This window comes from Chelonia mydas, chromosome 13 (genome assembly GCF_015237465.2).
Source record: "Chelonia mydas isolate rCheMyd1 chromosome 13, rCheMyd1.pri.v2, whole genome shotgun sequence".
NCBI lineage: Eukaryota > Metazoa > Chordata > Testudines > Cheloniidae > Chelonia > Chelonia mydas.
In genome coordinates, this window is record NC_051253.2 from 39,798,306 (window position 1) to 39,819,083 (window position 20,778).

Consider the following 20,778-nt stretch of genomic DNA (forward strand, 5'->3'; position numbering starts at 1 on the left):
GTCTCACCCCATTCTTTTCTCCTCAAATGCTTACCCCTCCTCCCTATCTCTGACATACCCCTGGCGACCCCCACAGGTGTATTACTCTATTGGAGCCCTGGCCAAGTCTGTGTACGAGAAGATGTTCGGCTGGATGGTGACCAGGATCAACAACACCCTCGAGACGAAGCAGCCGCGTCAGTATTTCATCGGGGTGCTGGACATTGCTGGCTTTGAGATCTTCGATGTAAGTCATTCGCCCAGCAGAGGACGCTGTGGGGAGCGGGGTGGGAGCGTTGGCTGTGGGGGAGCTCCCAGCTACTCCAGCCCCAGCCTCTCCCAGCAGGGGACACTGTTGGGAGTGGGGCTGGAGCATTGGCTGGGGGGCAACTCATAGCCACTCCAGCCCCAGCCTCCCCCAGCAGAGGGTGCTATACGGAGAGCTGGCTGTGGTGCAGTTCCTCCCTTCCTCCATTAGGTGACTCCATATAAAAGCACCACCTGGTAGGCGAGTTACACTCTGGTATGTCTTCCCCAGATGCCTCTATGGCCGTGGTTTTCAAACTGCAGGTCATGACCCAGTACTGGGCTGTGGAATGGAAGGCACTGGGTCGCAGCAGCTTTGGTCAGCACTGCCGACTGAGCCATTAAAAGTCCCATCAGCGGCACTGCCGGCTAAGACAGGCTAGTCCCTACCTGTGCTGACACCGCACTGCACCCCGGAAGCGGTCAGCAGCAGGTACGGCTCCTAGGTGGGGGGGCCGTGGAGCTCTGCGCATTGCCCCCACCAGGAGCACCGACTCCGCATTCCCATTGGCCACGCGGTGCCTATGGGGGGGCGGTGCCTACTGCTGGCCATTTCTGGGGCAGAGCGTGGTCCGTGGTGCCTTAGCCCCCGCCCCCGCACTGGGCTGCTGACCAGGAGCCATCACAGGAGCCCGTGCCCCACCCCCTGCACCCCAATCCCCTACCCCAGCCCTGAGCCTCCCCCAGACCCAGAACCCTTCTTGCACCCCAAAGTCCTCATCCCCAGCCCTACCCCAGAGTCTTGACCCCCTCCCACACTCCAACCCCCTGCCCCAGCCCAGAGCCCCCTCTCACACCCTGAACCCCTCATTCCTGGCCCCCACCCTCTGCCCCGGCCCTGAGCCCCTCCCACACCCCAAACCCCTCATCCCCAGCTCTGTTGGGTCACGGGCATCAACAATTTTCTTCAACTGGGTCATCAGAAAAAAAGTTGGAAAACCACTGAGCTCTGGGCTCTCCATAGCAGAGGGGACTCTTTTGTTCTCACTCGTCTCTTGTTCCCCCCATCTCCTCCCCAGTTCAACAGCTTTGAGCAGCTCTGCATCAACTTCACCAACGAGAAGCTGCAGCAGTTCTTCAACCACCACATGTTCGTGCTGGAGCAGGAGGAGTACAAGAAGGAGGGGATCGAGTGGGAGTTCATCGACTTCGGCATGGACCTGCAGGCCTGCATAGACCTCATCGAGAAGGTACCTCCCCCTGAGACAGCCCCCTCCTGGGGGCCAAATAGGAGCTGGTGCCCCCTAGAGGGGAAAGGACCCATCTCCTAAAGCCCTGCAGCCCAACCCAAGCCTGATGGGACCCAGCTACAAGTGTCGGGTTCAGATCAAGTTGGCTATCCTCCTCCTGCCCGGGGGGTTGGCATCACAGCGCACCCAGGGGGCAGCGGATGGCAGATGCGGGGCACGCAGCCACTGGTGCCATGCCGAGCCCATGGGCAGGAAGCAGGGGCGCTGACTCAGGGTCAGGGGAAAGGATCGGGGTTGGGTCAGAAAACAACTTGACCCTCCTGGGCTCAGCTTGGGTGGACCTGGGCGCAAGTTGGGTCCAGGTCAGGCATAAAGAGACCTCTACTATGTGCCATTCCTCACTTCCTTGAGGCAGCCAGTCTCTGAATCTTAAAACTGAACTCTTTCTTTTACTTTCCCATTCTGTCTTTTCTATTCTCTCTCTTTTCTTCTCATTCTATCCATCCCTTCTCTTTTCTTTTTCTTCTCTCATTATATCCTTTTCTTCTTTCCCTTCCTCACTGTATTCATCTCTTCTCCTCTTCTGCTCATCCTTTCTTATCCTTCTCTTCCTTTCTCATGCTATCCATCTCTTTTCTCCATCCCCACACCAGCCCATGGGCATCATGTCCATCTTGGAGGAGGAGTGCATGTTCCCCAAGGCGTCGGACATGACCTTTAAGGCCAAGCTTTACGACAACCATCTGGGCAAGTCAGGGAACTTCGGCAAGCCACGGAACATCAAGGGCAAGCCGGAGGCGCATTTCTCCCTCATCCACTATGCCGGCACGGTGGACTACAATATCACTGGCTGGCTGCAAAAGAACAAAGACCCGCTCAATGAGACAGTGGTGGGGCTCTACCAGAAATCCGCCCTCAAACTCCTTGCTCTCCTCTTCGCCAACTACGCTGTGGCCGAGAGTGGTGAGAAAACAAGGCAGGATGACAGAGAGAGATGGAGGAATGGGAGAGCTTGTGGAAGGAGATAGGCAGGATGGAGCAATTGATGAAGGCGTGGAAGGAGAGAAGAATGGAGAGACAGGGAGAGAATGGATGGATGGATGGATCGACGGATGGTTGGATGGGATATGGTTGGCTGGATGGGTGGAAAAATGGATGGATCGATGGATGGAAGGAAGGACAGAATGTGGCTGGATAGAGGGATGGGTGTAGGGTTGGCTGGAGGAATGGATAAGAGGAGGTTTGATGGATGGACAATAGAGGGGATAAATGAATGGAGGAAGGGAGGGATGGGGAGGATGGATGATTTATTGGAAGGAAAGTGGCTGGATGGGGGGATGGATGAGGAGGATGTATAGATGGGAGATGGAGGGAGGGATGAGGGATAGACAGATGGATGGGAAGCGAGAGAGACTCAGCCAGGTACAGAACAGCCCCAACCCCCCAACCTACCCCCGCCCCCTCATGCCCCCTTTCCTGTGCTCTCTCCCCTGCAGGCGGCGATGGGGGGAAGGGGAAGGGAGCCAAGAAGAAAGGTTCCTCCTTCCAGACGGTCTCAGCACTGCATCGGGTATGAGGCCCTGACACCCTTGATCCTGAGGCGGCATTGTGGGGAGGGGGAACCCCAGAAAGGGGAAGAATTCCCATTAGGGGAGGGAGGTGCCCATGGGGAGGGGACAAAAGAGGAAGGGAAATACCTGGAAGGGAGTTGGGGGTGTCTCACCATGAGGGCTTCCCTGGGGTGGGGGTTACCTGGGCCATTGCCCTACTCTAGCAGATACTAACCTTGCCCCCCTGGGCACTGACCCACCTTCCTCTTTCCCTTCCACCCCCTCCCCCCCAGGAGAATCTGAACAAGCTAATGGCGAATCTGAAAACCACCCACCCCCACTTTGTACGCTGCATCATCCCCAATGAGCGGAAGGCACCAGGTGAGGGGGTGGGGCTTTCTGGGAAAGGGGTGGTGCCCCTGGCAAGGGGCAAAGAGAATGAGGGCCTTGGAGGGAGGGGAGGTGCTCAGGGACAAAAGGACAGGGCGAAGCGTGGGGCTAAGGAAAGGGGTGTGGCTAAGGAGCATGGGCGGGGCTAAGAGAATGGGGTGGAGCTACAGGGCTAGCAGGAGTGGTTAAAAGATATTGGAGTCTGGCTAATGACTATGGGGAAAGGGGTGGGGCTAAGGGATGGGACTATGGGAGGTGAATGACAAAGGGGGCAGGGCTAAGAAGCAAATGGTCGGGACTCATTTCTCATGTATAGGGCTAAGAGAAGGGAGGGGCTAAGGGATTAAGAGGAGGGGTTAAAATGTCATGGCTGGGGTTGTGGGGAAGGGACTAGTGATGGGCCTAAGGGGCAGGACCATCACTGACCTGGGGTAACTGCCTCTCTTCCCACCGAAGGGGTGATGGACAACCCCCTGGTGATGCACCAGCTGCGCTGTAATGGGGTGCTGGAGGGCATCCGCATCTGCAGGAAGGGCTTCCCCAACCGCATCCTCTACGGGGACTTCAGACAGAGGTGGGTCTGCTCCCCCCCGGGGCACTGCTCTAGGGGAAGTTTGCAGCGTCACAGTGAGGGGGTACTGCTCCAGGGGAAGCTTGCAGAGTCAGGGTGAGGGGGCACTGCTTCAGAGGAAGCTCGCAGCGTCAGAGTGAGGGGCACTGCTGCAGGGGAAGCTGGCAGTGTCAGGGTGAGGGGGCACTGCTCCAGGGGAAGCTTGCAGCGCCAGGGTGAGGGGGCACTGCTGCAGGGGAAGCTCGCAGCATCAGAGTGAGGGGGCACTGCTCCAGGGGAAGCTCGCAGTTTCACGGGATGGGCTCAGAGATCCAGGGTCTCTAACAATCCCCTTCCCGCAGGTACCGTATCCTGAACCCAGCGGCCATCCCCGAGGGCCAGTTCATCGACAGCCGCAAGGGGGCGGAAAAGCTGCTTGGCTCCCTCGACATCGACTCCAGCCAGTACAAATTCGGGCACACCAAGGTGAGGGGGAGGAGCCTGTGCGGGTGGGCGGAGCCTCTATCTACCTGTCTAGTCCCATCCACCCCTCTCTCTATCTATTTATCTATCTAATCTCCCCCCCTCAGGTGTTCTTCAAGGCTGGGCTGCTGGGGCTGCTGGAGGAGATGCGGGACGAGCGGCTCGCCCGGATCATCACCCGCATCCAGGCCCAATCACGGGGGCAGCTCATGCGTATTGAGTTCAAGAAGATCTTAGAGCGCAGGTGAGAGGGCGCACAGCCCTTCCTGTGCCGGTTTGAGTGGGGCCAGGCAGGGGGCTTCCTTGGAAGACCCCATGGAGAACTCAATTGGATGGGTCTGAGCCCCACACACTCATCCATCTGGGACCCTCCAGAGCAGCAAAATCAGCACGGCCATTGGGTGAAACAAGTTGGTTGGGTCCCAGCAGGTGGCTCACCCTCTCTACCTCCCAACCGCCAAGCTGTGAGGTTTGGGGCACCCGGCAGGGCTTGGGTCACCCTCAGTGGTTCTTTCTGCCACCATGCAGGGACGCCCTGCTGGTTATTCAGTGGAACATCCGGGCCTTCATGGGGGTGAAGAACTGGCCCTGGATGAAGCTCTACTTCAAGATCAAACCGCTCCTGAAAAGCGCTGAGACGGAGAAGGAGATGCAGGTGAGGTCAAAGGGTGGGAGCAGGGGCTGCAGTGGGCCTGGGGAACTGGATTATCTGGAAGAGCTCGGGAGATAAAGATGGGCGCTAGGCCCATGGCAATTGCATGGGGGTCTAGCTCAGCTGTGACTGCTCAGGGACAGAGGTGGGCTCTAGGTCAAATGCAAGTCAGTCATGTCAACCGTTTGCAGAGTTGGATTCTAGGTTAACGCAACAAACTTGGGTTCTTGTTTTAACACAACCTCTGGTGGGTTCTAGATAGAGATGGGTTCTAGATCCATAGATGGGTTCTAGGTTGGTTTGAACTGATTGGGATGAGGGACTGAGTTCTAGGTCGAATTAGCCTGTAGTTGTGATCTAGGTCATCTGGAACTGTTTGGTTTGATAATCTGGGTTCTAGGTCACATGCAGCTCCAGCTGCATTCTAGTTCAATTGGGTCTATTCAGTTTGAGGAGCTGGGTTCTGGGTTAGCTGAAGTTGGCTTCAGGGATGTGTTCTAGATCATATACAACCAGCAGCTGGGTTCTTGGTCAACTGGAACTACTTAGGAAAAGGAGCTGGTAGCTAGGCCAAATGCAAGACACAACTTTGTTCTAGGCCACTAAACCCTCAGCTGGTTTCTAGGTTAACTGGAACCATTTGGGGAATTTACTTGGGTTCTAGGTCAAATGTAGCTGCTCAGAAGAAAGAACTGAAGGCAGCCCAATGCAGATGGCTGCTCACCTGGGTTGGTGGGTTCAGTTCTGGTTTCACTCTGGCAGTGGAAATTATTTTGCTCAAGGGGAGATGGAAAAGACGATAACTGTTTAGCATAGCTGTAGATCGGGTGGATGGATGAATCTTGCAGAGGGAGGGATGGAGGGATATATGTGTGGGTGGACTGATGGATGGATATTACAGAGGAAGGGGGGATAGATGTGTGGCCAGATGGATGGGTTCATAGATAAATACTGCTAGATGGGCTCATTGCTCTGGTCCAGGGTAGTGAGGTGGGGTGAGATCGGGCAATACTGGCCTATATGTTCCTTTTGGTCTAATCCTTCCCCTGCCCCTGTGCAGACCATGAAGGAAGAGTTTGGGCGCCTGAAGGAGGCGCTAGAGAAGTCGGAGGCCCGGAGGAAGGAGCTGGAGGAGAAGATGGTCTCTCTGCTGCAGGAGAAGAACGATCTCCAGCTGCAAGTGCAGGCTGTGAGTGATAGAGTTCCCTCTGGCCCAGATCCCCCCACGACCCAGGGCCCATGTCTTTGGGTTGGGTTGATTGATCTCACGACTGGTTGGACTGTACATGATGGGGGTCCCCACCCTGAACCCCTTTTGAGCCCCACAATCCATGGGTGAGCCCTCAGTCCTTCCCTTCCCCCATCTGTGAATTACAGGGTACCCCAACCCCATCTGAGCCCCACACCTCCCAATGGGAAGCCCTGAGCCCTGTCCCTCCAGCTTTGCATAATGGGAACCCTCCATACCAAATCTTGTCTAAGCCCCATAGTCCAAAGGGAGGCTCTCAGCCCTGGTCTCCATGCCATGAGCAATGGGATACCCATAGACCCTATAGCTGGACCCTAGCCCTAACTCTACGATCAGGAGTAAGAAGTCCAACCCCCCACTTCCTTGTCCCTTACATTCTCTCTCTCTCTCTCTCTCTACTTCCACTCACAGGAGCAGGACAACCTGAACGATGCTGAGGAGCGCTGTGACCAGCTAATCAAGAACAAGATCCAGCTGGAGGCCAAGGTGAAGGAGCTGACAGAGCGAATGGAGGATGAGGAGGAGATGAATGCTGAGCTGACAGCCAAGAAGAGGAAGCTGGAGGACGAGTGCTCGGAGCTCAAGAAGGACATTGATGACCTGGAGCTGACCCTGGCCAAGGTGGAGAAGGAGAAACACGCGACAGAGAACAAGGTGAAGACGTAGAAGGGATGAGTGGCTTCAAGGCTATTTGGGTTGGGTTGAGTCTCCTCAAGACTGATTGGGTGAGGCTGACTTGCATGTCCTCAAGGTTGCTTGGGTTGAGTTTAATGTCCTCAAGGCTGGTTGTGCTGGGCTGAGTATCCTCCAGACTGGCTGGGTTGAATGTTTTCAAAGCTGGTAGAGTTGAGCTGGGTTGGGTTGACTGTCCTCCAGGCTGGTTGGGTCGGTTTGGGTTGAGCCAATTCAAGGCTGGTTAAGTTGGGCTGAGTTCGCACAAGGTCAGCTGGGTTGAGAAAAAAAGTGAGGACCCCACCTGAGATATCGCATTTGGGTCCAGGCCTGTTAATCCCAGAATCCTCACATCCCAGATTCCTTCTCCACCAGGTGAAGAACCTGACAGAGGAGATGGCCGGTCTGGATGAGATAATAGCTAAACTGACCAAGGAGAAGAAGTCTCTGCAGGAAGCTCATCAGCAAGCACTGGATGACCTGCAGGTGGAGGAGGACAAGGTCAACACTCTGACCAAAGCCAAACTCAAGCTGGAGCAGCAGGCAGATGATGTGAGTATATCCTGGACCCCAAGGAGGCATTTAGCTGCAGGGAGCAGGGTCAGGGGACTCAGTAGGGGTTAGTCTCCATGCACAGTCAGTGCTGACCACAGTGTCAGAGCACGGCACTAGGGGTTGGACTGAATGGTTGGGTTGGGTGTCCTCAAGCTTGGTTGGGTTGGGTTGAATGTCCTCCAGGCTAAGTTTGGGAATGCCTCGGAGATGCAAGTTTTACCAATAACACACCCTTTTCTCTCTCAGTTGGAGGGCTCCCTGGAGCAGGAGAAGAAGATCCGGATGGACCTGGAGAGAGCCAAGAGGAAGCTGGAAGGGGACTTGAAGCTGACCCAGGAGAATATCATGGATTTGGAGAATGACAAGCAGCAGCTGGAAGAGAAGCTGAAAAAGTAGGAGGGTTGTTCTTTGCACAATCCAATGTGCTCGGAGCACAGAGGGGGATTCATCTCTCTAAATCTCTTTGCAGGAAGGAGTTTGACATCAACCAGCAGAACAGCAAGATAGAAGATGAGCAAGCCCTGGGCCTGCAGCTCCAGAAGAAGCTGAAGGAGCTGCAGGTGGGTGCCTTTCTCTTGCTCTAGAACATCCCTCACTTCCATCCCAGAACTGGAGAAGCTGCTCTGGAATGAGCTGCATCATTTTTGTTCTAGGAGACTACCCCAATACCCGGACAAGAGACTGTCCCTTTTGGTGCCGCTCTACCATAAGTGAGTGCTTGGGTTCTAGTCGGCCATCTTAGCACCGGTCCAGAGCCGAAAGGAAATATACCTTCTGGAACCTCGTGTTTGTGCATCTCTAAAACAAAATAGTGTGTCTTGTTTCTATCATTGCCCTCTATTCCACTCTAGAACAAGAGGGTCTCTGCCTGCATGGGGTACTTTTGACATCACTCTAGAACTAGGTATAGAACTGCAATTCTAGGTTCATGCTCCCTGTGCTTTGGAACCCAGATTCCCCTTTCTGGTCTAGAACACTAGGTATTCAAGATTGATCTGAGGAAACTGTTTTATTTTGCTCTCTTCAGATTGAACAGGAACCCTGTGTCCTTCTGTTTCTAGAACCCGGATTCTTAATCTGATCTAGACCACAGTGTTCTAGATGCGGATTAGGACATTGTATTACTTTACACCCAGACCCACGTGTTCCTGCCTGCTCTAGAATGCGTGGTGTTCTCGGCGTGTCTAAGCCCATGGGTCTCTCCCCGGCTGCAGGCGCGCATCGAGGAGCTGGAGGAAGAGCTGGAGGCGGAGCGCACGGCCCGGGCCAAGGTGGAGAAGCTGCGCTCAGACCTGTCACGGGAGCTGGAGGAGATCAGCGAGCGGCTGGAGGAGGCGGGCGGCGCCACCTCGGTGCAGATCGAGCTGAACAAGAAGCGGGAGGCGGAGTTCCAGAAGATGCGGCGGGACCTGGAGGAGGCCACGCTGCAGCACGAGGCCACGGCCGCCACCCTGCGCAAGAAACACGCCGACTCGGTGGCCGAGCTGGGCGAGCAGATCGACAACCTGCAGCGCGTCAAGCAGAAGCTGGAGAAGGAGAAGAGCGAGCTCAAGCTGGAGCTGGACGACATCAGCTCCAACCTGGAGCAGCTGCTCAAAGCCAAGGTGCCCAGGGGGCTGGCCCAGGGGTGGAGAGGGAGGGGCCAGGGCTGATGGAAGAGGCCAGGCTTGGAGCATTTTTTCTTCCTTGCTTTCCTTTTTTTCTTTCGTTTTCTCATTTGTTGAGTTTTTTATTTGGTTTGGTTTCATTTTTGTCTTTTGTTCATTTTCCTTTCATTCTCTTTTTTCTTTTGTTCTTTAGTTCTTTTTCTTTCATTCATTTCTCCTTCTTTTTCATTCTTTTGTTGTTTCATTCCTTTCTTTTTTTCTTTGTCACTCTTGTTATTTTTCATTTCAACTATTGTTTCTTCATTCTTGCATTTTCCTTTCTTCTATTCCTTTGTTCCAGTTCCCTCACTCTTTAATTCCTTCGTGTTTTTTCCTTTCACTTTTTTCTTTCTTCATTCTTTAATTCTTTTGTTCTTTTTCTCTTTCTTTTTTCTTTAGTTCTTTCATGCCTTCTTTTTACTTTCACTTTTTCATTCTTTTTCCATTCATTCTTTTTCAGCCTTGCATTCTTTCAGGTTTTACAGGTTATTTTCACGCATTCCTTACTCGCTTCTTGTTTTCTTTTTTGGTTTCTCTTTGGGGGTATTTTGGGTCCATTCTTTGTTCATTCGTTCCCCCACTTCTCCCCCGTCCCTGCCCAGGTCAGCCTGGAGAAGCTGTCCCGCACACTAGAGGACCAGGCGGCCGAGCACCGGGCCAAACTGGAGGAGACACAGCGAGCACTGAATGACACCAGCACCCAGAGAGCTAAACTGCAGACGGAGAATGGTGAGGCCCCTCCCTTGACAGCACTGGGGCTCTGCCCCCTGCCCCTCCCCTTGCCCCCTGAGGCTCCACCATCTCCCCATCCTAATGTTCATCTTAACTCTAACCCTAATCTTAGCCCTACCCCAACTTTTACCTTGGTCTAGCACCAGAATTAACTACTCATTCTAAACCCAGTCACCATCCGAACCCACTAACCCTGGTTATAACCCTAACCTTAACCCTCTAAACCTGATTATACCCTGACCCTAACCCACTAAACCTGATTGTACCCCTGACACTGACCCACTAACCCTGATTATACCCCTGACCCACTAACTGTGATTGTACCCCTGTCCCACTAACCCCGATTATCTCTGTAATCTTGACCCAACCTTTGCCCTACCCTATTCTCTGCCCCCCGCAGGTGAACTGTCCCGCCAGCTAGAGGAGAAGGAGGCCCTGATCTCCCAGCTGACCCGGGGCAAACAGTCCTACACCCAACAGATGGAGGACTTAAAGAGACAGCTGGAGGAGGAAACCAAGGTGATATGATAGCAGGGGGCTGTGGGTCGGGAGTGAGGGGCACCAGCAGATCTGAGGAGCCCAGGGCTGGGCTAGCAGGGGGCTGCGGGTTCGGAGTGAGGGACACCGGCAGAGCTCTTCGTCCCCCACCCCAGGCGAAGAACGCCCTGGCCCATGCACTGCAGTCGGCCCGGCATGACTGCGACCTGCTGCGGGAGCAGTACGAGGAGGAGACAGAGGCGAAGGCCGAGCTGCAGCGCTCGCTCTCCAAGGCCAACTCCGAGGTGGCGCAGTGGAGAACCAAGTATGAGACGGACGCCATCCAGCGGACGGAGGAGCTGGAGGAGGCCAAGTGAGTGCCGGGCAGAGCCGTGGTGGGTGCGGGTGGCCTTTTCCTTCTCCTTCTCTCCTCTTCTTTTCCCAGCCTCTCGGCTTTTTTTGCCATTTTCTTACCTTCTTTTCTCCTTTTGTTCTTCCTTCTTTTCATTCTTTGGGTATTTTCATTCCTTCTTTTTTAACCTTCTTTCTCTCTCCTTCCCCCATCATTCTTACATCTTTTCTTCCCCATCTCCCTTATTTCTTTCCTCATCTCTCGCTCTCCATCCCTCCCACCCCTTTTTCCTGCTGAATGCCCCCTGCTCAGCCCTGGACAATGGGGTTCTCAGCTGCTTCCTCTAACAGGGAAGCTTTTGGCTTGGGTTATATTTTCACTCTCAGCATATAAGACGAGCAAAAAGCTTGTTGGTTGGAGGAGAGACCCCCCACACACCACATGTCCTCCACCCACAGTACCAGCACTAAGGTAGGTGGGAGCCCTTCTCGAAAAATTAGCCAGACTACCCTATGGAGTTCATTCTAGATCAGTATAGACCAATCCTCTGCAATGTCAGAGACTATCAGAGAAACCTCACCCCTTCTTTCACCTGTGCTCAGGAAGTTTTAAGCTGGGAGATTTGTTCTAGAATAACAGGTTGAATCTGTGTGGCTCTTCTGGAAAGCAGTCCTAGAACATCAGGTACAAGGTCCAGGCCCGACCCTTGTGGACTCCATGATCTCCACATAAGGATGGTCCCTTGGAGCTTTGTTCCACAAGCACTGTCCTGATATGGAGCTATGGTCTAGAGCATTCTACATGGCCATCTAGAGAACCAGTGCTGGGATCCAGGCCAAACCTCTTGGACTCTTTCATCTGTGCCCGGCAGGCTCTCATTTGCCCTAGAATCTTAAAGAGGGGGCTCGGCAGATCCACCCTGGGGAAGGTCTAGAATGGTCTAGATCTTCCTTTAGAACCTCAGGGAGGGAGGTACAGACCAAGCCTGCAGCCCTACCACTGCACACTCAATTGGGGCCTACATGGGGTGGCTTGGCCTCTGATCTTGAACCTCAGAGCAAATTCTAGCTGCCCTGCTCCAAAGTGGGTCTAGAAAGGTGTGAACAGATGAGAGATGGGGGCCAACACCACAACAGTGGGGTGCTCCACGCTGGGATGGTCGAGAGCCCTACACAGGCAACCAGAGTTGCTTTTTGTTTAGAATGGTCTCAAGCATAAGGATCCAATGCACCACACCAGCCCAGTGTCTCAGGGATTTTCTGCTGGGAACCCCCTGTAACTCCAAGCCCGGAGGGGAGGGAAAGGGGCTAGGCCCCTCCCCAGTGGCTGATGGTGTCTGTCGCCCCCCGGTGGCAGGAAGAAGCTGGCGCAGCGGCTGCAGGAGGCGGAGGAGGCCGTGGAGGCCGTGAACGCCAAGTGCTCATCGCTGGAGAAGACCAAGCACCGGCTGCAGAATGAGATCGAGGACCTGATGGTGGACGTGGAGCGGTCGAACGCCGCCGCCGCCGCCCTGGACAAGAAGCAGAGAAACTTCGACAAGGTGGGGCTGGGGGAGGGGGGAGAGAGGAAGGAAGGAAGGAATAATTGAAATAGAAACAAGAAAAAAGGAAAGAAGGGAATGCCATAGAGCAAAGAAAGAATGAATGCAATGAGTCAAGAAACAAAGGAGGAAAATAATAAAATTGAGCCAAAGAGAAAAAGCAAGCCGTGGGCACAATGAAAGAAAGAAATAGGGCAAAGAAACAACAAAGGAATGAAGGAAGGAAAGAATGAACCAAAGAAAGAGAATAAAATTGAGCCAATAAATGAAGAAATAAATACAGCAATGACAGAAAGGAAAAAAAAACTTATGAAAGAATGAATGAAATAGCACAAATAGGAATTAAGATTAAAGCGAGAGAAAGAAAAAGAAAGAAAGAAAACTAGATTTGGCAGTTTTCTATTTTTATTTTCGTATAATTTCAACAGATAATGTTGATGTTTATTGTTAAGCTTTTTTTAATCAATTTAAATTTTCGCAGTGGCCACAAAATGATGGAATTTTAATGTTTCTTTATTTTTAATTGATTTAAATGTTGCTGGAAATTCTGGTGAGGTCAGACAATTGGGGCTGGGGGGGGGAAAAAGGCAGGTGACTGTCATTTTCTAACGGCAACAAACGTCTTGCGATACCAAAATTTAGAGCTTTCTGACTGATAAAACACACACTGGCAACATCATGTGGCAAATCAGACAAAGTCCATAGCCTGAAATAATTTCCCAAGTTGGGTTTTTCTTACTTTGCCTGTCTGCAAATTTCAGTTATCATTGATAGAAATATTTTTTCATGAGTGGGTGTGTCTGCGGCAAAATCAAAGTTCCTGATGTTGACTGATAAAAAGCCAATCCTTCCGAGCCTAAATACAGCCACAAGGAGAGAGAGAAGGGGGCAGTGAACAAAGACAGGGATGAAGAGAGAGAGAGAGAGAGAAGGGGAGAGAGATCTTGGGGGGGGGCAGAGGGCTCCTCTTTTGGGTTGACCCTCTCACATGCCCCACATCTGCCCAGATCCTGTCCGAGTGGAAGCAGAAGTTCGAGGAGTCGCAGACGGAGCTGGAGTCCTCGCAGAAGGAGGCGCGGTCGCTCAGCACCGAGCTCTTCAAGCTGAAGAACGCCTACGAGGAGTCGCTGGAGCATCTGGAGACCTTCAAGAGGGAGAACAAGAACCTACAGGGTGAGACTCCCCGCCCCATTCCCCGGCACCCCCTGCCCCCAGTCCCTGCAGCACAGCACCCACAATCTCCCACCCTAGCCATGACCCGCCTCCTGCTTAGTCCGGTCTCTCTCCCCCCGCAGAGGAGCTCTCAGACCTGACAGAGCAGCTGGGTGAGGGAGGCAAGAACCTGCATGAGCTGGAGAAGGTGCGGAAGCAGCTGGAGGCCGAGAAGATGGAGCTGCAGGCGGCACTGGAGGAGGCTGAGGTGAGGGGCACGGCCGAGCACCCTTTCCCAGAGCCGCATGGGGGTCAGCCGGGAACCCCCCCAGCGCCGGCTTGGTTGGTCGGTCTGTCTGCTCTTCCAGTTCTTCATTCTCCATTGGCTCATTCTTTCTTTCTCTGTCCCCTTTTTTCTTTTATTCCTTCTGCCGTGGGACAAGCGCACCCCGTCCCCTCCTGGGGTGGGGTGAGGGTCATTATCTCCTTGTGGCTGAGCCCATACGATCACCCCTTTGTCACAGACTCACAGGACTCGCGCTCTCTCCCGGCTCCATACGCTCCCTGGGAGGAACCTCCTTCAGCGGCACAGCCCTTCTCGGGGGCCCCCTCTCTCCCGGGGGTTAAGCCCCTCTGCCTCCTGGAACCGCACCTCTCTGAGCCCTCAGCACGCCTGTCGCTCACCTGGGCCCCCTCAGGGAGTCCCCTCGCTCTGGCCCCCCGGGGCCTCCGTGCCCAGAGGGAACAATGCCCCCCTGATCTCTAGACCGGAGCGACTCTCAGCCGACATAAAACAGGAGGGTTTATTGAGCGTCTGAACCCAGCATAGGAAGCTCTCTGGGCCCTCGGGCCTAGCAACCCTCAGCCCAGCACATCTAGGTCTCTCCTGCATCCAGGGGGGCTCTGGCTTCTCTCTCTCCCCAGCCCAGAGACCCTGATATCACTGGCCCCAACAGCTCCTCCCCTGTCCTTTGTCCTCCGTCCCAGGTAAACAGGTCGCTGGGGACCCTCCCTTCCATCCTCTGTTCCCCTCTGGCTGGAACTGGCTGGTCGAGTCACCGGGGTCCTCCATCCTCAGCCCTTTGTCCTCCCACTGGCCAGAACCGGCTGACTGCCAAGCTGGGGTGGGCCTCCCAGTCTCCAGGTCACCAGTTGTTAGGGATCCCCCTCTCCAGGCCGTTGTCTGGGGGCCCCAGCTGCCAGGCGCGGTCACACCTGGCCCTCTGCAACAACAAACCCTCTCCCACCGCCTTGTTAAACATGCGGCACGCAGGGAAACGGAGGGGCGCACGTGGCATTCATGTAGAACATGACAGAAATCCCCAGCTTCGTGGCACCCTCGTTTGGGATAGTGGGACGCGGGGTAAAAGTCACTGTGGCTGCTCTCTCTCAGCGCCGCGTGGCCTTGCGGCAGAGTCAGGAGGGCTGCCCTGTTCAGCAGGGCTGTGTGGCCTAGCGGCCAGTCAGGGAAGTAGGTTGCCACCTAGAGGCGGGTGGCGGCCAGGTAGGGGGACCCGGGCCCGCCCTGCTCCACCGGCTCCCAGCTCAGGGCCCTGGCAGTGGAAGTCCGCCCACAACACGCTCGCACCACTCGGCACAACGTCTCGTCCCCCTGAGCTGCCCTGTCCCCGGGGCCGTGGTCCTGGCGTCTCCGGGCTCCTCGGTCTGTGCGGCTCTCAGCCGCTCCATCACTTCTTGGGCATCCTCCTGGGTCTCGGCGGCTCTGGCTGGAGCCTGCAGCGTGTGACCTCCCTCTTGCACGGTCAGCCCCCAGTGAGCCGAGCTGCTCCCTTTTATACCTAGTCTCCAGCCGGAGCATGCCCAGCAGGGCCGAGGGGCCGTGGCCTCCTGGGCCCAGAGAGTAGAGTTAACCCTTGCAATACCCGTGCGGGGCAAGCGCACCCCATCACACCTTCATTTATTCCTCTTTTCATTCGCTGGTTCATTATTTCTTTCCCTACCTCATTTTTCACTCATTCTTTCCCCCGTTGTTTCATTCCTGCTTTCATTCACGTGATTCTTTCTTCCTTCATGTATTCATTCCTTTCCATGTCTCATTCATGCTGTTTCCTTCTTCTGTCTTTGTCTCCATTTTGTCCTTTCTTCCCTCTTCTGCATTCTTCCTTTTTTCACTTCTACATCTGTTTCTTTCTTTCATTTCTACATTTTCTTTCATCTCCATTTAATTCTCTTCCTTCCTTCCCTTATGTATTAATCTCTCTCTCTCTTTTCTCTCATTCATTCATCCTCCCTCCCACCCCCCAGGCCTCTCTGGAGCATGAGGAGGGGAAGATCCTGCGGGCCCAGCTGGACTTTAGCCAGTTCAAGGCAGATTTTGAGCGGAAGCTGGTGGAGAAGGATGAGGAGATGGAGCAGGCCAAGCGCAACCACCTGCGGGTGGTGGATTCGCTACAGACCTCGCTGGATGCCGAGACCCGCAGCCGCAACGAGGTGCTGAGGGTCAAGAAGAAGATGGAGGGCGACCTCAACGAGATGGAGATCCAGCTGAGCCATGCCAACCGCATGGCAGCTGAGGCCCAGAGCCACCTCAAGGCTGCTCAGACCCAGCTCAAGGTAACAGGGCCTCCAGGGGGCAGGGAATGGGGCTTTTCCCCTCTGCGGGGGAGGGGGAGCAGCTCCCACCTGGCCCCAGGACAGGTGATATGCTGGCTGGTGGGGGGGGTCTCCTGTAGCCCTACATGTTTGTGCCCACAGGACTCCCAGCTGCAGCTGGATGACTTTATCCGGGCCAATGAGGACCTAAAGGAGAACATTGCCATTGTGGAGCGGCGGAACTCCCTGCTGACGGCCGAGCTGGAGGAGCTGCGGGCAGTGGTGGAGCAGACGGAGCGTGCCCGGAAACTGGCCGAGCAGGAGCTGATAGAAGCCAGCGAGAGAGTCCAGCTGCTCCACACCCAGGTGAGAGAGATGGGGACCCTCTGACTCCTAACTCCCCCATCTTGGAGCTCCCTTTGCACCCAATCTCCTGTCCTTGGGCTGACCTGCAGAGATCTGTTCATCTAGAGGGCTCGTTCACTGTAGCAGGAGTGACCTAGAATGTCATGCTCCAGAGCAGCCACATCTAGAATTTCTGTCTGCCCGGGAGCATGGATGGTGGGTCTGTGGTTCTCCAGGGTTGATGATCTATACCGCAGGCAACCAGCTCATTTCTCCAGCACAAAAATCCACTCACTCTAGAATACCTGCAAGAGCTAGAACGTTGGTGTGGATTTGTTGAACCCCAGTGGAGATGGTCTGAGAACCTTGGCTTTCCTCTCTAGAATGATGATCTAGACTATTGAGGCCACTGCTGCTGAGTGGCTTGCACATTTGTGACAATCGAGAACAAGGCATTAATCTTATTCCATGATGGTGTAGCATATCAATCCTCCTCTGTTAATTCCAGTCTAGAACATCTTCTCACTGCTGTCAATAGTTCCTCCAGTGTTCTAGAGTATTATTGGTCAGGTAGTCGCCCAAGCATAACCATTAGAAGTGTCACGCTCAGTCTAGAAACCACCTTGTGGTCATGTGTGGAGCTCTCTTGATGTCTAGAACCTGGCTTATGGCTGTGCATGAAGTGATCTAGAGCCCAGTTAATGGCCATGTATGAGTCATGGTGAAGTCTAGGTGAACCTGGGGCATTGACCTGCATTAAGCACACTGTTATCTAGAACCCAATGCAATGAGCATATTTTAGGCCTATTGTTATTTAGAACCAACTGGGGGCAGAGCATGGAGCCCTGCGTGGGTCTAGAACCCAGTGTGTGTCTGTGCTTGGTGCTCTATCATGATCTAGAACACAGCTCGGTGTCCCTGTAAGGCTCCCCCGCCAGTTCCCATGCAGCTATGGATCCTGGTTCCAGGTGGATTCCAGGTGCTCTTCCAGAAAGAACAGGGAACAGAGATCTTGATAACTGGATGACACCTTGTTTCTTGGTCATCCTGACCACCCCCCACCCCTTGTGTTCCTCTAGAACACCAGCCTGATCAACCAGAAGAAGAAGATGGAGGCGGATCTGTCCCACCTGCAGACAGAGGTGGAGGAGGCCGTGCAGGAGTGCAGGAATGCCGAGGAGAAGGCCAAGAAAGCCATCACCGACGTGAGTGTGAGGGAATGGGACACAGGGCCTGTGCCCTGTAGGGGACGCCAGTTCCAATCTGGTCCCAAGGCAGGGACAGGCTGGCTCGGGGGGGGGGGGCGGGAATTGGGGCATGGGCCATCCCCTGCAGGGGGCACCAGCTCTGATCTGGCCCGAGGGTGTGGGGACTGGCTGGCTCAGGGGGCAGGGAATGATTCTTCTTTCTGGCCGGCAGGCAGCGATGATGGCGGAGGAGCTGAAGAAGGAGCAGGACACCAGCGCCCATCTGGAGCGGATGAAGAAGAACATGGAGCAGACCATCAAGGACCTGCAGCTGCGGCTGGATGAGGCCGAGCAACTGGCTCTCAAGGGCGGCAAGAAGCAACTGCAGAAGCTGGAGGCGCGAGTCCGGGAGCTCGAGAACGAGCTGGAGTCGGAGCAGAAGCGCAACGTGGAGAGCATCAAGTGCATGAGGAAGTGTGAGCGCCGCATCAAGGAGGTCACCTACCAGGTACCTGGGGAATGCGGGGGGGGTATGTTAATCTAGAAAAAAAACCTTCTCCAGAAACCCTACTCCAGACGGTTTTCTCCTGATGTAGAACATATACTCCAGGTGGTATTCTCCTGCTTCTAGATCATTGCTCCTAGTTCCAGCATTGAGGGGCAGGACCCCTGCAGTGCTTTCCATCTTCCTGGGGGAAGGGAGGACAGCAGCACAGAGCATTCCTTTGCTCCTCTTCTGGAGCGGGTACTCTTCACCGCTGTCTCGGTTCCAGAGCCAAAGACACTGTACTCAGAGTGGGTCCTTCCATTCTGAAAGAGGCTTTTCCGTGGAGATGGGTGACGCTGCCTAGCATGAGCCAAGCACCCTGTTCTAGAATGAAATTCTAGAACGCTGTGGTGGTTCTAGAACCAAATATCAGACCCCACCTGCTGCCATGTCCCCAGTGGGTCGCTTTCATTCTGAAGGAACTTGCCCATGGGGCAGTGGGGAAAGGTCTGTGTGTGAAGAACAGCCCAAGTCTGGGCCTTCTGGGTCTAGAACAGAACTTTAAAACCCATCTTGTTTCTAGAATCAAAGCATAAGCTCCCCACTGCATCTTTTGTTCTCAGGCGCTTTCCCCCTGGGAAGACAAATATGAGTCTGGAGTCATTCTCTAGGCCTTATAGCTCTTAAACTTGAACTAAAAGGCCTGATTTGCTGGCCCCCTTTGATCTAGAGCCAGGTCCTACCACCCGACCACCCACATTATCCCTTCTAGAATCAGACTCTAGACCCTCCCCACATTATCCCTTCCCCCCTGAAGTCTGGCTCTTCATAAGTCCCCCATCTGATCTAGAGTCCGTTCTAGAACTAGAGAAAAGGACCATTTTCTAGCTGTCCTTTCCATTCTAGATGGGGTCTGGAGACTGGAGTCTAGATGGTTTCCAGATGGCATTGGATACCCCACAGCCAGAGAGGTCAGGGGTGACAGGGATGCTGTTATACTAATGCTTCCTCCACCATCCCCATCTCTCTCTCTCCCCTCTGTCCTCAGACCGAGGAGGATAAGAAAAACCTGATGAGACTCCAGGACCTGGTGGACAAACTCCAGATGAAGGTCAAAGCCTACAAGAGGCAGGCGGAAGAGGCGGTGAGTATCCGACCCTCTGGATCAGCCCCTTGGCCCAGTCAGCCCAGGCTCCCCCTTCCCTCATTGGCCATTCATCCCAGCCAGTCCTGCCTTCCCCCTCCAAACCATGGCCTGCTTGAGTTCACTGAGTATCCAGTGGTTGGTAGTTCCACAGGCAAACATATTAGTTTGGTTGTTGTTGTTGTTGTTGTTCTCTGTGTTAACTCCCACTGGGGCAGAAGCCAGGCAGGTGCATGGGAGGGAGGGATAAATGGGTGGATAGTTGAGTGGGGAGGGGGATGGATGGACAGGTTGACAGCTGAGAGGATGGATAGGTCTAACCTGTTAGTACCTGGGTCTAACCTGTTAGTACCCATTCCTGCTCTTATCTGTTGCAAATCCAGCAGCAGGAAGCTCCTCACATTAACGCAGTCCATTTGTTTTCTATGCCCCCAATGAGGCAGGGACATTCCCCTCCTCCCCAGGGCAGTACCCAGGCAGGTGCAGGGTCCTGCCTGTGCTGAGTCCAGGGCCCACTGCACATCCAGTAGCGGGCAGTTCCACAGGGTAACGCCCCGGTTTCTCTCCCCTGGCAGGAGGAACTAGCCAACACCAACCTGGCCAAGTTCCGGAAGGTGCAGCACGAGCTGGACGAGGCGGAGGAGCGGGCTGACATCGCCGAGTCCCAGGTCAACAAGCTGCGGGCCAAGAGCCGGGACACTGGGGGGAAGGTGAGCGACAGGGACCAGCGGGGGGAAGAACCGGGGGGACGGCGCTCGGTCCATCTGGCCTAACCCAGAGACCCCGGCCCTGACCCCCACCCTGTCACACCAAGGGCATCATTCAGCCTTTCTCTTTGTATCACTCGGTGTTTTTCATTCCTTTTCTTTCTTATTCTATCATTCCATCTTTCTTTTTCTTCCTTTCTCCCCTACCACTTCATATTTCTTTCTTTCTCTCCCTATCACTCCTTCTTATCACTCCATCTTTCTTTCTTTCAACTCCATCTTCTTTCTCGCTCTCTTTCTCTGTCCCTCCATCTGTCTTTATCACTCCATTTTTCTCTGTTATTCCATCTTTTTTCTCTCACACTCTCTTTTTCTTTCTTTCTTTCCTTCTCTCTCACTTTTCCCTCTCTGCTTGTTCTTCCAGAAGCTCCACGATGAGGAATGAAGGGACCCAATTTTCCAGATCGTGGCCGGGAACGTTCCCCCGACACACACACACATCTCAATACTGGGCTTAATAATGTAACATTAATAGAGAGTCATTAATAAAATGGAACAGCAAAAACTTCTGATCCTGGTGCCACAGCATCCCATTCCTGCCGCCCAAGGACCCCTCCTGCATCCAATACCAGGCCCTCCCCCACCCTGGAGAACACAGGTGTCCCGGCCTCTGCAGACCCCCTTCCCTAACCAATGTCAGGGCGCCCCCTGCTGGAGAACCCAGGCATCTGGGCCACTCCCAGCTATTCAGATGCCCCCTGGTGGCCAGCGGGGGTGTTGCACTCCGCTTGCAGCTCCCAATAACCACACAGGGCCCATATAGGGTATATAGGACCAGACCACATTTTACTGTACGAGGGAGGATGACTGAGTCCTTTTT

At 54.3% G+C, this 20,778-nt stretch overlaps 1 protein-coding gene across 1 annotated transcript in view; it reads left to right on the plus strand.

The window, feature by feature from the left end:
• Positions 1-20,469, plus strand: part of LOC102948216 (myosin-6) — a 34,514-nt gene extending 14,045 nt beyond the window's left edge. The window contains exons 14-41 of the mRNA XM_043527135.1: positions 77-226; positions 1,305-1,475; positions 2,129-2,438; positions 2,972-3,045; positions 3,319-3,406; positions 3,872-3,989; positions 4,328-4,451; positions 4,556-4,692; positions 4,977-5,103; positions 6,161-6,289; positions 6,761-7,003; positions 7,397-7,573; positions 7,823-7,968; positions 8,046-8,136; positions 8,791-9,180; positions 9,825-9,951; positions 10,355-10,473; positions 10,608-10,804; positions 12,140-12,323; positions 13,331-13,496; positions 13,619-13,743; positions 15,741-16,049; positions 16,191-16,394; positions 17,453-17,578; positions 17,793-18,068; positions 19,096-19,191; positions 19,767-19,901; positions 20,323-20,469. Coding sequence (XP_043383070.1) covers positions 77-226; positions 1,305-1,475; positions 2,129-2,438; positions 2,972-3,045; positions 3,319-3,406; positions 3,872-3,989; positions 4,328-4,451; positions 4,556-4,692; positions 4,977-5,103; positions 6,161-6,289; positions 6,761-7,003; positions 7,397-7,573; positions 7,823-7,968; positions 8,046-8,136; positions 8,791-9,180; positions 9,825-9,951; positions 10,355-10,473; positions 10,608-10,804; positions 12,140-12,323; positions 13,331-13,496; positions 13,619-13,743; positions 15,741-16,049; positions 16,191-16,394; positions 17,453-17,578; positions 17,793-18,068; positions 19,096-19,191; positions 19,767-19,901; positions 20,323-20,343 — 4,560 coding nt within the window. The 3' untranslated portion in view covers positions 20,344-20,469. The remainder of the gene's footprint in view (positions 1-76; positions 227-1,304; positions 1,476-2,128; positions 2,439-2,971; positions 3,046-3,318; positions 3,407-3,871; positions 3,990-4,327; positions 4,452-4,555; positions 4,693-4,976; positions 5,104-6,160; positions 6,290-6,760; positions 7,004-7,396; positions 7,574-7,822; positions 7,969-8,045; positions 8,137-8,790; positions 9,181-9,824; positions 9,952-10,354; positions 10,474-10,607; positions 10,805-12,139; positions 12,324-13,330; positions 13,497-13,618; positions 13,744-15,740; positions 16,050-16,190; positions 16,395-17,452; positions 17,579-17,792; positions 18,069-19,095; positions 19,192-19,766; positions 19,902-20,322) is intronic.
• The last annotated feature ends 309 nt before the right edge of the window (positions 20,470-20,778 follow it).